Source organism: Petromyzon marinus, chromosome 33 (assembly GCF_048934315.1).
Source record: "Petromyzon marinus isolate PM22_M1 ecotype Great Lakes invasive population chromosome 33, UKy_Petmar_22M1.pri1.0, whole genome shotgun sequence".
NCBI classification, from domain to species: Eukaryota; Metazoa; Chordata; class Hyperoartia; order Petromyzontiformes; family Petromyzontidae; genus Petromyzon; species Petromyzon marinus.
Genome location: NC_133699.1, coordinates 6,328,606 through 6,340,891, shown reverse-complemented (window position 1 = coordinate 6,340,891; position 12,286 = coordinate 6,328,606). Strand labels below are relative to the sequence as shown.

Genomic DNA, 12,286 nt, shown 5'->3' with positions numbered 1-12,286 from the left:
ATCAGAGTTGTTTTTTTAGAAGTATTGCTTCAATGCTGGTGGTGTCAGCATGGAGGACACTTGCACTTGATCCCCTGGATTTGATGGAGGCAGTGCTGTTGGAAACGCTCAAGCGCAATGACATGGCACCAATACATAGACAACATACCGGCAAGACTTAAAATCCTAGCATACCATCTTTAAAACTATCACATCTACACAAACACCGAGTCTACACAACATGTAGCTTCAGATAATTTCGGTGCAACAAAAAACAGATGGTTACTCATGACAGCCACATGGTAGACTATGTTGGGACAAACAAAACCTTTCCGTTAACGCTCATCAGAATATTTATTTATACAGCAGGAATCCGATGAGCTATAAACCTCTTTTTCACAGATGTCCAGTCGGGGCAGGTGAGAATAATACAACACAACACAAAAACTTGACAGTGAAAAGTATAGCAAATATATACAAATAATACTAAACTATGTTTTATCCTACCAGGTAAAGCATACTGAGCTATGAGCCTCTCATTCAGAAGCAACCTGGCAACAAATGATAGCTTAATAAACTGGTTTATCTTATAGAAATTTATTACAGCAAAATAATCAATAATCTAAACAAATTTCGATTTAAAGCTTTCGTGACTGCAATGATTCATCTTCTTTGGTTCTTTCGGTAAAGTCACGTAGAATGAGAATAAAAGAATAAATTGATAAAATAAAATAACACAATAATATTCTCACGACGTTTCGGCCACAACACAAGCGGCCTTCATAAGGTGAAGGGAGCGAGACTGTCTGGTAGAACAGCGCTGGAGTGAGAGAGCCACGTTCAGATCACGGCTTTTAAGCTGTGTGAGAGGAACAAAGAGCCTTGACGAAGGAATTAGCATAAAATTTAGCATTGAAAAGGCTGAATGATTAGCTTGTGACTGGTCACAGAAATAGCTATGTCAAAAGTTAAAGCATACACATCCGCAGAGGCACCCATTGTTAAAAGGAATTAGCATAGAATTTAGCATTGAAATAGCTAAATTAAGGCATTCGCTTGTAACTGCTACAGAAATAGTTACGTTGAAGTCAGAGCATACACATTCACCGAGGCACTTAGTACAAATCAAAACAGGAGAATTTAGCATTGAAATAACTAGGCGAATTTAGCATTGAAATAACTGGGTGATTTGCTGGTGACTGGTCACAGAAATGACTACACATCTGAGCTATTCACAGTACTATATAGTGAACCAATAAAAATTAAAATATAAATTACCTTCATGTTATCAATAAACTCTATATTCTCCAATCAGCTAAGCTACCAACCATAAGTCGTTATATATCACAATGCTATATGGCGAAAAAATGGGTGGATTCTTACCCTCAAATTTCCGTACCACGGATAGCTACGGGCCCCGTTCAGACGGACGAGTTCGTCCATGGTCGGAACAGAGGAGGGGGAGAGAGACAGCTGCGAAGCCCTAGTATACTCCATGTTGTAAACCATACCATTAACCGTGGTGTGAGAGGTATTAAGAGGCAATGCTGGCGAAAGAGCTGCGGTCTGAAGGTCATCGTAAAATTACAATTAATTAAGAACAGAAATGATTTAACACATCTTTCCAGTGGTTACTAAGCCTGAATCCATCTTCTCGGTTGAAATTGTCTCTGTGCTTGTATATGTGAATGGCCTCATGAACGAATCTCTCATGGTAGCCAGTTGGTTTGCAAAGAACCTCCGTCTTGGAGAAGTCAATGTCATGTGAGCCCACTCATTCTACGTGACTTTACCGAAAGAACCAAAGAAAATCTAAACAAATGTTTGTGAAAGTTATCCCATCATATCAGATGTTTATTAATGTCCTTCCTTTTGAGAAACCTAGACCATTATCGCTCACTAGGTGGGTTAGGATTGAAAACTAGCTACAGGCAGTCCCCGGATTATAGGGATGAAACTACAGTAATTAAAGAAAACGGTACGGGAGGCACAACTATTTCCGGCTATGGGATTTTATCTAGATTTGGGGGAAATTGTTGAGTTTCCGACATACGGAAAATTCAGGTTGCGGATCTTCCTCGGGAACCTAATGCTTCCGTAACCCGGGGATTGCCTGTAAGGAGGGAGCATCTGATATCAGTCTAAATCTCTAAGTCTCCAATGTGTCTGCTAAGGTGCGCGTGTGTGTGTATGCAGTGTGTCTCCGGCTCGTCTTCTTTCTTCCTTGAGTGTCCTTTGTGTAGTCCGAGCACTTCGGAGCTCTCTGTGTGTTCTTGATGCCACCCAGTTTGAAGACTGAGAGTCCTCGATGTCCACTGGGATGGCATTCTACTCTGGTGACCTACACATAGCACACATCATCACCATCACAATTATTCCACTGGCCAACAGGACACCACAGAAAACTGCCTGTCATTGAAACTACCTAGAGAAATGAATTGCACCGAAAATGGCTGATAACTCACGTGGTAACCACCTTCAAAATATAATTGTGGGCCGAGTAAGAGTGCGTACAACACTGTCAGACAACACTGTTTGACTTAGGGTAAATTCTCCAGTTTGAGGTTTTATGGTTTGTGAAAATACATCATGAGTACAACTTACCGCATATAGAAGAGGATGTAGGCCTGGTCTTGAAGAACCTCTGACTTGGCGACTGGCTCCACGTCAGCATCGTCCATTCTGAACCAGCTGCCATTGCTGACCTGAAGGAAAAAATACATGTACACTTAATTACGATCATTACCCAATTGCACCTGACTCATTTAAAAGCCAGCCATAGTGACAGATCATGAAAGTGGAATATTATATGGAAGTTAACACGTGTACTCATATGCTTCGTGTGTGTGTGTGTATGTATTATCATAGAGGGAAACAGTAGCGTAGCGGTTAGCACATTGCACTACGAACCCGGCAACCAGAGGTCAATTCCCGCTTACGACGTAACACCAGTGACGATTATCTCAACTGGTCGTGGGCCTCGTTCCCTCGGTCCACTCAGCCTCAAATGAACACATGGTGCAATATGTAAAAATTACCACTCAGGGGACAAAGGCGGCCGGGTGTAGTGCTGGCCACCCACCCCCGCGTGTGTCATTCTGGCTTTGACAGGTGCTCATGAACAGCACTTGCCCCAACAGTCGGGTAAGGCTATATGGGGGATATTTGTTTTTTTGTTTATCATGCAGAACATCACCTTGTTGTACGAGTAGTAGTGGCCGCTATTGGTGGTGGTCCCGTGGTGCACAATCACCGAGTAGAGTGAATAAAGTTGCGACTCTTGCACAACCTGACTAGACATGAACGGCCGTATGTCGAGTTTTTCAGGGAAGAGGAACTCCTACAAGGGATGAGGGAGGAGACAGTGATGGGCCAAGCATTAAAAGAGAGGAAAATAGGGAGCTGGCTAAGCAGGGGCAGAAGAAGGGAGCAAATTAACGTATTGGCGGTACACTGGTGCACCGTATATATAAAAAACTAAAATCACATTTTTCACGATGATATATTTTCCAGCTATTCCCAACCCATTTCAGGAAATTTTGTGGGGCTGCGTCAAAATAATTTATCGTGATCTCAAAGCAGTCGGAAGATGAGTGTCGGTTCACATTTTGATGTTCTACTGTTTTATGAGGACCGGTGTGTCATGCTGCACCGGTGTACCGCCAATACGTCCAAATGACAAAAGACGTTGAATACAAAATATATCTGAATATCAGTTTGCATTCTGTGCAGGAAGTAAAATTCACCCTGTCGATTTTGTGCCCAAACTCATCGTATCGCTTAATGGTGACGATAAGCACATTGGGCACCACGTGCAGGCTCACTCTCTTTGTTGATTTCCCCACGCGTGAGCACCTGTTCGCCAGACAATAGCAACGTTAGTTTACGGACGAGGTGCGTGTTTCATCACACACTGTATAAATGGGGATATACACGAACGTTTAAAGGTGCACGATGGAAGATTGCATACTCACATTCCACATCTGTATTCTGAAAGATTCTCGGTCTTTGTGAATTCATACAAAGCCTTCACCAGATCCAGGGATTTCTGTCAAAAGCCAAGAAAGCACAATCATGGAAAATTATTACTTTGAATAGAAATTCAGAAAATAATGAGCTAAGTGGCTCTCTGCAGTCAACTGGTTGTGGTACATAAATATAATGAATGACAAAAAAATCGACATCAGGCTGCAGCCTTCCCAATTCTTACGTTGATATTAAGAGAGATGTCAAGGCAAGAGTCCAACGTGTCTGAGATGCTGAAGCACTGCGTGCACTCAACTGTGAAAACACATAATATGAAAACATACAATATTACTGCTGCACATTGCATAATCATCAAAAGTATTCACACGTTAACTGCCTAATATCATGAAAATGTTCAAATACCACCAACCCAGATGCGACTATAATTGTTATTTAAAAACATATTTGGTGAAAGCAGCAATGGCTACTAAATACATTTATTGTTGATACTGTGTTGGCAGTGGTGCCCTAACATAAATCACAGGTACTCAACACATTCGTCAATAGCACTGCCTTACAAGGAAAAATATGCAATTGGTGACATTTTAAGGAGTGATCTTTATTCATAGCACAGAAGCCAGAAACATAGGGTGGGCTACGAGTTGGATACTGCACTGTACACCACGTGGCCTGATGAGAAATTACATTTGGCGTACAGAAACCTTTGATAAACTCTTGCGTAATAAGCATGTGAAATCTATTTCCGTATTCGGCATCTTTTCTCACTTGTGTAGTCAATGATGATCGGGATGGTCTGCTAAAATTGTCACATGAATGATGACATAAACTAATTTGTATTCAATGTTAAAGTTTAAAATGTTGCTGGCAGATTGCATGTTGGGTAGCCTCGTCGCAGCGTGGTCAAAGAAATAAGCATTAGCACAATCCAGTTAATGATGTTCGTATATTGTATTATATTTTTATTATTTTATAGTTTCCCTTCTACGTGGTGACTTCACCGAAAGAACCAAGAATATGAATCCCTGCAGTCACGAAAGCTTTAAATCAAAAGATGTTCGTATAGTTGATGCAACCCCTTTTAACCTAGAGAACTCCACAGGAATGGGAGTAGAGTGAATGATATAACTTGTAAACAATGAAAGAGAAACGGGAAAGGGAATGCATATTTTGTGCATGTGTGCTTATGTCCTTGTGTACGTGTTTTTTTTTTACATCTACAGAGAATATAAGGTTGCATGCGAGAGCTTGCATAGCCCAGTATGGATTGTGAAATTGGGTGAAATCACTACTTAAAGGGTGAATGTTTCCAGAAGGGGCACAGGTACCTACCTCTCGATTTCAGGTACCCCCTGAAGATCTGGTGGATCAATGTTGGGGTCTCCATGTCAATATTCAGCCTGGAAAAACACGCAATGAAACACACAGACAGCTACTCCAGAGGCAATGTCTTTACGAGATGAACACTCGGGAGAGTTACATGTTTTTCCCTACTAGTATTAACTCGCTGAAGTGGCAATGTCTTAACTACCTCGCCAGCTATACAGGTCATGGGTTTGATCCCAATGCTGACGCCTGTAAATTTGCAGTTTGCATTCTCTCCCTGTGGTTGCGTGTATTTTTTTTTTATACGAGCCCACCGATTTTTCCCTCCATATTTAGAAACATGCATTTAGTGTATTTGTTAAATAATAATTAAAATAAAGTGAATACAAATATGAATAATAAAATATACAATTAAAAAAACAAAAAACCCACTAATGTAGACTGGTTCTTAATCGGAGTGAGCGTACTGCCAGTCTATAATGTAGACTGTAGCCTGGTTTTTAAGCTTGGTGAGCGTATTGGCAGTCAATAATGTAGACTGTAGCCTGGTTATCCTGAGAACATATTTTTTTCTGAACAATCCAGGCATCCATGTGCTGGTATTGTGCAACTATTTATGGAGTTTGCTGGGGCATGCAGTACTTACTGGCTTTGGTTGAAGAGGCAGGATTGGTGCAGCGTATCTATCACGTAACTCAGAAAGACATGCGCATCTTCCTGCCTGCCAAAACACAGGTCCTCGCCGATGTCTGTGTGGAAATGGACAGAGGTCACAGATGATGTGGTCACACAGTTGCTGGCACAGTATATAGCTTATGAAGTCCCTCATCAACTAAATTGGAAGATTTGTGGGTTAATCACAGAACTGGGTATGGCTGGCAGTGTTTAGAACGAGCATCAAGAGAGTAATGCAGGACCGGAAGAACATCCGATGCATTGGAGTTGTAAAATCAGTGCTGACCAAAACGAGTAATTTTCTGTTCGATATTGTATACAAAAACTGATTCAAACTGCCCTTTCAGGAGATCTTGAGATGACCGATGTTTCAACGTCAAAGACACTTGGGAATTGTGCTGGAACTTACTTTTGAAATTGAGAACTATGTCGATGGGATCGATGGCCATGCCCCGATTCATGAAGGTGTTGAAGACGTGTTTCTCCAACAGACACATCATGCAAAACTCAGTCTGTTTGCCTGTGAAGAGGGGCAGGGGTGACACACAGTGAAAATACAAACCAATCGCACAAATTGCCCAGCCGCGCACAGCCAGGTAATCTACACAACACTCGATTGTAGCTCGTCTCGAATGCAAAATATCTTGGGAGAACTCACAGGTCCATGAGTGATCGCTGTAAAGCAAAAAGTTTGCCAGCGGCGCCGTGTACGTGAGGCCCTGCAGGCTGGCATTCACGAAACACGTATTCCCGAGGTTGTTGAGCCCAGCACCCTCATGTAGATCCTCCTGCCACTTGAGAACTAAGTTGTCTGTCGCAGGTGTTGTGAATTCTAAAGATGGAATGCTGTCCTCATCTGCACACATGACATGATGGAAACACATCATTAACGTTCACAGCACTTTTATTATAACTCACAGCACTACTGAAGGGAATGGTTTACAAATTGGGTGTCTTAGCCTGTACCCGTGCTGGCATTTTTTTTGTGGTGCTGTTAGGTAGACACAATCCTCTTCACCAGCTGGCGAGATGCAAATGTATTAAATGTTTTTGAAGTGTTCAGCACTAGTAATCAGAATTGCCTGAAGAGCATCTTCAGCCTGTAAGTTTTACATCGACAGCAATGGCTAGACAACCACAGCAGCGTGACGAGATATCAAAGTGTACGTATGTGTGCACGTTGAACTTCTTTCACACCGTGCGTCGCCATCCATACTAATCGGAGGGACAGGGTCACGCCAGCAAACACTTACCTCCCGCATTAGGTTTGTGCAGCCCAGTCGTGCTGGACTCGGTCACGAAAGACACGGCGGATGGAACGGTGCTGTGTTGGATCTCCAGCCCCTTGTCATCTGCTGCTGACACCGCCGGGGGTGATGTGGATGCCTCATCCTTGACGACGATGCTGGAGATGGTGTCCGCTTCTGCCTGTTGAATACTCTTGGCCTCCTGCTACGGCAGCAGTAAAAGCAGCCTTAAGTCACAGACACGCATCGCCACTACACTGCAGCATTGCTCAAACTGCTAAGTGCGGATTCTTATTTCGAACAACATGGCAAGCCAATCTAATAATGGAGACTCTGCTTTTAGATACCAGGATCTATCTTTGTTTCCAAAGAAGTTGGACAAAAACATACTCTATGTCTAAATTCTCCTTAGTGATATTCTGAAGACGTTACGTTAAAAAGATGCATGTGATATCACTTGAGCGCAAATACAGACCCATATGGACACACATTCCCATACGGGTATACATCCCTTCATACGCCCTCCCCATTCTTGCAGTGTGTGAAATTGGAAATCATGCATATTTTAAATACTCAAATGGCTTAATGTGCTATTCATGCAACGGTTAGCAATCTGGTGTTATCGTACGGAATTTGGTGCCACAATTTCCTGGCATGTCAGTAGAAATACATCCTTCCCACCTTTATTCACCCAGCAGTATAAATAGGGACACCACAGGTAGTCGATGGACAAGCCATGTGTGTTGTGGGGTCAGGTGTGGGTGCTCCCACATTTTCCAAGATGTTTGGTGGGTGTAGAAGGTGAGTTTCCTCTCGTGCAAACCCAACCGCGAGCAATCGTATGATCAAACAATTTCAAGGCTGCACCTTTACGTGTGGACTGGTCTTCTTTGTAAGTTTTGCAACGTAAACTTTAATTTTTTACCTTAATTTTATCAATACTGATCTATACTACAGGTTTTCTTCTTGTTAGATCGTGTAAATATATAAATGTTTCGTTAAACCGGCCACAATCCGACACAGCCAATTTGTAAGGTTTACCACTTAAACAGATCGTGCCAATTCGTTACGAGTACAGCACACCGGTGTGTTGGAGAGCCAAGCCACAACATTTACAATCCGAGTACGACGTTTCGCCGGTAATCTAACCCAAAAGAAAAAAAGAAAGGACAAAACGGTATTATGGATGATTTTGGTCACGAAAGCATACGTGATAATTGAATTTTGCCTAATCACCTACTGTGATTTATCCTCCCTCTTTGCTGCTCCTACAGCCTCCCTTACCTTAGTCAGATGATCTGCATTGCTTTCATCAGATGATGTCTCCTCATCGTCCTTCCCCGCACCTCCGAGCAGCACGTTTGCCTAGGTACGGTGCGAAAGAAGTTCAACATGCATCACGACTTTAAACTGGTGTTGCAGCTTTCAAAAGACTCGAAAGGGGGCTGCCGTTTTTTTCCTCACTTTCTGACTCAAACTGTTGTTGAAGCTTTCAACAACGTGAGCCTGAAATTTTGATTTAAAGCTATCGTGACTGCAGTAACGATAAACTGCCAAATCGTTGCGCGTGGCGCCAACGGGTTTTTAAATAAATAAATAAATGGATAAAATTCACCGTTTTTAAATAAATTCATGCAAACCAACACACCTGAAGACGACCGTTTGTGTTATGGTCGAAACGTCGTGATAATTTTTATTGCTTTATATATTTTATTATTTTGTTGCTTCCCTTCAACGTGACTTTACCGAAAGAACTAAGACCGTGAGCCTGCTTTATGTCGGCTTTAGCGTCATACTCTGTGGGAAGATTATCACTTGGCTCAGCGTAGTTTTTAGGTAGTTAGTACGACTTTTAAATTAATGTAGTGCTTCAGGCGTACCCTGTCCATATATATAGGTAAACCAAATGAACCTCTGAATTGATATTTTTCGTTCTCCAAATAACAAAGAAATTGTTATTGAATGTTTCTAGTTATTAGCAGACTCTGTTAGATGTACCCAGTCACCCGCTGTGATTTATCCTCCCTCTTTGTTGCTCCTACAGCCTCCCTTACCTTAGTCAGATGATCTGCATTGCTTTCATCAGATGATGATGTCTCCTCACCGTCCTTCCCCGCATCTCCGATCAGCACGTTTGCCTAGGTACGGTGCGAAAGATGTTCAACATGCATCACGACTTTAAACTGGTGTTGCAGCTTTCAAAAGACTCGAAAGAGGACTGCATCTTTTTTAATCTGATTCAACGAATCTGACTTCTGTCCATCAGATGATGATGATGTCTCCTCACTTTCAGTCTCAAACTGTTGTTGAGGCTTTCAACAACGTGAGCCTGCTTTATGTCGGCTTTAGCGTCACACTCTGTTGTAGTGCTTCAGGCGTACCCTGTCCATATATAGGTAAACCAAATGAACCTCTTAACTGCAATGTTTCGTTCTCCAAATAAAAACGAATTATTGAATGTTTCTAGTTATTAGCACAGACTGTTAGATGTGCCCAGTCACCCGCTGTGAGTCATCTCCCTCTCTGCAGCAGATCTTACTGCCCTTACCTTAGTCAGATCATTTTCCTTGTGTCCAACGATTGATGCCTCCTGACTCGTTGACGTTAAACTGGTGTTGCAGCTCTGAAAAACGCTCTCACTGGAACGGCTGCTCACCAGACTCGAAAGAGGGCTGCCCTTGCGAACCGTAGCAGGACTGCCCAGCGAGGTCCCAGCATAGGTGTCCTCATCATCAGAACTGCTTCGGCAACAGCAGCATAGCTTTTTGAAAAACTTTCTGAATAATTTCTTTACACCTTTCTTCATGGTGGCCATGCCACCAATGTGCCAGAGCACCGAAACTTTCCAAAAATTTTTATCACGAGAACGCCAGAGGGCAAGTGAAGACACCTCTGCTTCCCAAGAAATCCGAAGAGCCTGTAGGATGTGACGTCACACGCCGGACTGCAGTGACGTTACAATACGACACCTTATGAGGAGTGTCACTTGACGTCACGCGCCGGACTGCAGTGACGTTTCAATAAGACACCTTATGACAAGTGTCACATGACGTCACAGACTCCCGACTACACCGACGCCACACAACTGCATTTTTAATCTTAGTTCTTTCGGTAAAGTCACGTAGAAGGGAAACAATAAAATAATAAAAACATAAAACAATAAAATTCTCACGACGTTTCCACTGCAACACAAGCAATCATCATCAGGTGTGAAAACCACAACAAGAAAATTTGATGATGATTGCTTGTGTTGCAGTCGAAACGTCGTGAGAATTTTATTGTTTTATATATATTTATTATTTTATTGTTTCCCTTCTACGTGACTTTACCGAAAGAACCAAGAATATTAATCCCTGCAGCCACGAAAGCTTTAAATCAAAATTTTACTGCATTTTCTTGTTGTGCTTTTCACACCTAATGTTGATTACTTGTGTTGCAGTCGAAACGTCGTGAGAATTTTATTGCTATATATTTTTATTATTTTATTGTTTCCCTTCTACGTGACTTTACCGAAAGAACCAAGAATATGAATCCCTGCATAGTCACGAAAGCTTTCAATCAAAATTTAACTGCATTTGTTGCTCAAATAGCTTTCCTTGGTGCTAATTAACAGAGCTATTGCTTGCCTGCATTAGAAGCGTAACATCACACACAGCCCACTGTATGCGTTAGGTTTCACTTAGCATTAAACACCAGAATCCACTCTAGCAAGAATTCCATCCTGGCATGGAGGACACCTTGCGTTACATTACAGGTTTCCCAAAATTCCACTTTTATTAATTTACTCCCAATTCAAATTGTTCTGCACTTGTGACATGCTAAGCAACTAACGCTGTCTGATTGGCAACACACCTGCTCAAGCTCTGGGATAACAGGTGTGTGTTGGGCATCAGTGCTTGTCAACTTTGCTCTAATTAGTGTATTTTCTAATATTCAATAACGTATTTAATTACTCATTGAGGTTTAATGAGCTCACCTGTCTCGATTTTTGTCCAATTGTTGCAGATACGAGTCACAACACTTGATTCATGTGCAGTGATATCAATGTGAATTAAAGTGCTCTGTTACCAATAAAGTACAATTTTGACTGGAGAAGATCAATGGGTGGGGTTTGGGAATCTGAGACGGTACAATCACGAATGTTAATCAAATCTACATATATGAGGGCTTAGCCTGCTTCACGTCGGCTTCAGTCGCACAATGTAATTTTTTCAAGTATTCAGCACGGGGTTTAAATTAATGCAGCGCTTCAGGTTGACCCTGCTGAAATGTAGCTGTTGTATATGTGGGTGTGTGAAAATTGATGACAAATAATTAAAATTAAATGAAATTCGAAATTTGCATAATTAATCAAAAATTATGTTAATTCGTGTAATTATGCGTATAACTATGCTAATTAGAGAGGTGATCGTATTAATTTATACGAGTGGTTGTGTTAATGATAGCCTTCATGATAATCAGGTCCCCGCCTCGTTGACGAGGTGGGGTTATCAATCAGGATAACGCAATCAATCGTGTGCAGTTACCCTAGTGTCAATTCGGCCTCGTTGTCTAACTTCGTATTATTGATCAGCATAATACAATGATTCTCGCTTTAACACTCCCCGAGTGTTCATATTTTAGGTCCCATGTTCACATCGTTCGCTTTAGTTTAATGAGTGTGGATTGGTGTGTTTATAGTTTAGGTTCCCGAGTTCATATCTCGTCGCAGGATACAGATCTTATGCAAAAACTTCAGGAAAGAATCACACGACCACTTCTGTATTAATCAATTTATTTTCTAATTAAACCTTAACTATAATATGTATGTGACTCTCAATCTCGGAACTTCAACATGGTATCCACACGGTATCAAGACAGTATCATCAACGACTGTACGATTTCACTTTGATAACACATGGACCCCGCATAAAGCGATTGCTGTTAGCGAGAGAGTCAGAACATGCAAATGCTATGCTACACAAAAGCTTATACATTATAATATGAACGATCATTATGCTTGAAATGGTCAGCACATTATCACAGGCGATTGATTAACATGCAACGGTATTCATATAAAAAGACAATCAAACAGT

At 41.7% G+C, this 12,286-nt stretch overlaps 1 protein-coding gene and 1 long non-coding RNA gene across 2 annotated transcripts; both read right to left on the bottom strand.

Moving 5' to 3' along the window:
• Positions 1-2,307: 2,307 nt before the first annotated feature.
• LOC142929666 (ubiquitin carboxyl-terminal hydrolase 36-like) lies at positions 2,308-7,658 on the bottom strand. Its single transcript, XM_076071371.1, has 12 exons — positions 7,644-7,658; positions 7,218-7,416; positions 6,623-6,820; positions 6,374-6,484; positions 5,936-6,038; positions 5,296-5,363; positions 4,190-4,260; positions 3,954-4,027; positions 3,726-3,834; positions 3,176-3,319; positions 2,584-2,684; positions 2,308-2,320 (listed from the first exon to the last, which is right to left on the bottom strand). Exons 1-12 carry the CDS (start codon positions 7,656-7,658, stop codon positions 2,308-2,310), a joined length of 1,206 nt encoding a protein of 401 aa, XP_075927486.1.
• An 805-nt stretch (positions 7,659-8,463) lies between these two features.
• On the bottom strand, positions 8,464-10,136 carry LOC142929727 (uncharacterized). Its single transcript, XR_012945882.1, has 3 exons — positions 9,760-10,136; positions 9,266-9,349; positions 8,464-8,576 (listed from the first exon to the last, which is right to left on the bottom strand). It is a non-coding gene; the product is annotated as an uncharacterized LOC142929727 (long non-coding RNA).
• Between the last annotated feature and the right edge of the window lie 2,150 nt (positions 10,137-12,286).